Below are 1,895 nucleotides of genomic sequence, written 5' to 3'. Positions count from 1 at the left end.
CCTATACCTATGGTACAACCAGGTGTTGAGAATATAGCCTTAAATAATGTGGTTCGGCAAGCTTTGATAACTGAGTATTTTCAGCCTTTGTTAGATAATGTAGCACATGAGTAGAACTCAAAATTGCAATAAAAACTTTTTTTTACTGTTTTTATTACTTTGACACCCACCACCCATCACAAAAACATTTTTAATTTTGCATTTCCACACATAAAATTAACAAGAATTGGTTAAATTTTAAAAACATTTTTTTATTTTATAAATAAAATACAACTTATTTTACAAATACATATTTTTAAAAACAGACATCATTTATTAGCAGATAGCAGCTGATCTTTTTTCAGTTGAAGGATCTCCAGCTCTAGTTCAGCTTTCTTAGCTTGAATAAGAATTCTTTCATCACTCTCCTTTGTTTCTAGTGCCATTTGATGTTTGTGGCGTTCCTTCATCATTTCTACTCTCAAAAGATGTTCTTTTTCAAGGTATTCTGTCTCCTTGGAGACTAATTCAGCTTTATTTGCAGCCCAGGAAATAATTTTATTTGACAGAACATTTTTATTTTCTTAAAATTAAAATAAATTTAAATAATTTGAAATATAATAATTATTACAAAATTTACCCTTATTAGCACAAGCCTTCTTCAAAATGGTTTTCAATGGCTTCGATTTTGGAGTGCGAAGCTTTTCTGGGGTTATTTTGTTCCAGTTGGTAGGTGAAGCAGCTAAAATAAGAATAGTCAGAATTGAAGAAAGTGTCATCTAAACATATTGTTTATTAATACTAATAATTGAAACATAAGTATAGGGATAGCGTTTACCTATACCTGACAATAAACTATCTTCCTCATTAGAATCTTTGCCATCTTCCTCCATTTGCTCTATGTCTTTATTAGGTAACTCTATTGAAAAAAAAATCATTGATAGACGCTATTAATTAAAAACAACAATAGTCTTACCTGAATCAGAAATATTAAAACGAGATCCCTCAGGAGTTTCCATCTGCATGTTGCCATATTCTGAAACAAATATAACTTTTAATTGAATTATTATTAATTTTTCTAAAACTTACTACTATCTCCATCAAATTCTGAATCAAAGCCTGTCATCTAAGTACCTATAATTTCTTTAACTTGTTTGTCGATATCGTCAATTATCTTAGGTTTTACAGGCCCTCCTCCAGTTCCTCGTAGGTATGTTTTTTCATCAGCAAATTTTTGTTTTGACCTTTTTTTTTTATTTTCATACTTGCCACGAAGAACTTTTGCATCTTTAAGGCTCTCCACAAATGCTATTAAATTCATTTGATAGACGCTCCCAAGCTTTCTGCCTTAAATCGTTGTTCATTTTGTTAGTCTTTCGACATTCAATTGTGCCCTTATATTTTAGTACAAGGCTCATTAATATGCCAACCTCCTTTTTACTGAAATTAACAGTTCTTTTCTTACAAGAATCCATTTATAAAATATTCCACCACCAAATAAGAATCTACAAATAATAAATACAAAAACTAAATACTGTACCCAATAAAATAAAAGCAATACCTACTACAATGAAATTCGAAAGTATTTAACGGCTTGCAAAAATATCAATTTGTACTTATCTATAGATAGATATTTAAAATCAAGTTTAATTAGTAGTACCAGCCACACCAAGTAGAAAATGCACTTTTTATAAACTTTTACTGCTTTTACTTTTTTTTACTTGCAAGCAACCCAGCCCACCAAATCAAACAAAAACAAAACAAACATCTCCTTTTAGGTTATGTTAAATGTCAAAAATAAAAAAAAACCAAAAGTAACTAAATGTTTGTAGTGCCAACCTAAACTAACCTCAGTTCAGCTGAACTAAAGTTCAGTTTACATTGAACAACAGAATATCGAATGAACGCAGTTCACA

General features: G+C 30.0%; 1 protein-coding gene across 2 annotated transcripts; it reads right to left on the bottom strand.

Moving 5' to 3' along the window:
• Positions 1-230: 230 nt before the first annotated feature.
• Positions 231-1,226, bottom strand: LOC126747787 (uncharacterized). Of its 2 annotated transcripts, none has more exons than XM_050456589.1 (5): positions 1,069-1,226; positions 956-1,015; positions 818-898; positions 620-721; positions 231-562 (listed from the first exon to the last, which is right to left on the bottom strand). In XM_050456589.1, exons 1-5 carry the CDS (start codon positions 1,103-1,105, stop codon positions 309-311), a joined length of 534 nt encoding a protein of 177 aa, XP_050312546.1. In that variant the 5' UTR covers positions 1,106-1,226; the 3' UTR covers positions 231-308. The 2 variants fall into 2 exon arrangements, with proteins under 2 accessions (XP_050312546.1, XP_050312547.1); XM_050456590.1 differs by having other exon boundaries at positions 824-898.
• Between the last annotated feature and the right edge of the window lie 669 nt (positions 1,227-1,895).

Source organism: Anthonomus grandis, chromosome 20 (genome assembly GCF_022605725.1).
Source record: "Anthonomus grandis grandis chromosome 20, icAntGran1.3, whole genome shotgun sequence".
NCBI classification, from domain to species: domain Eukaryota; kingdom Metazoa; phylum Arthropoda; class Insecta; order Coleoptera; family Curculionidae; genus Anthonomus; species Anthonomus grandis.
This window is presented reverse-complemented; position numbering and strand designations above follow the sequence as displayed.

Excerpts from the sequence above, each read along its gene's own strand:
- LOC126747787 (XM_050456589.1), bottom strand. The coding sequence starts at position 1,105 with ATGACAGGCTTTGATTCAGAATTTGATGGAGATAGTA. Across the intron at positions 722-817 it reads TAGTTTATTGTCAGGTATAG|CTGCTTCACCTACCAACTGG; the intron begins GTAAACGCTATC and ends TTCTTATTTTAG. Across the intron at positions 563-619 it reads GAAGGCTTGTGCTAATAAGG|AAAATAAAAATGTTCTGTCA; the intron begins GTAAATTTTGTA and ends TTTAATTTTAAG.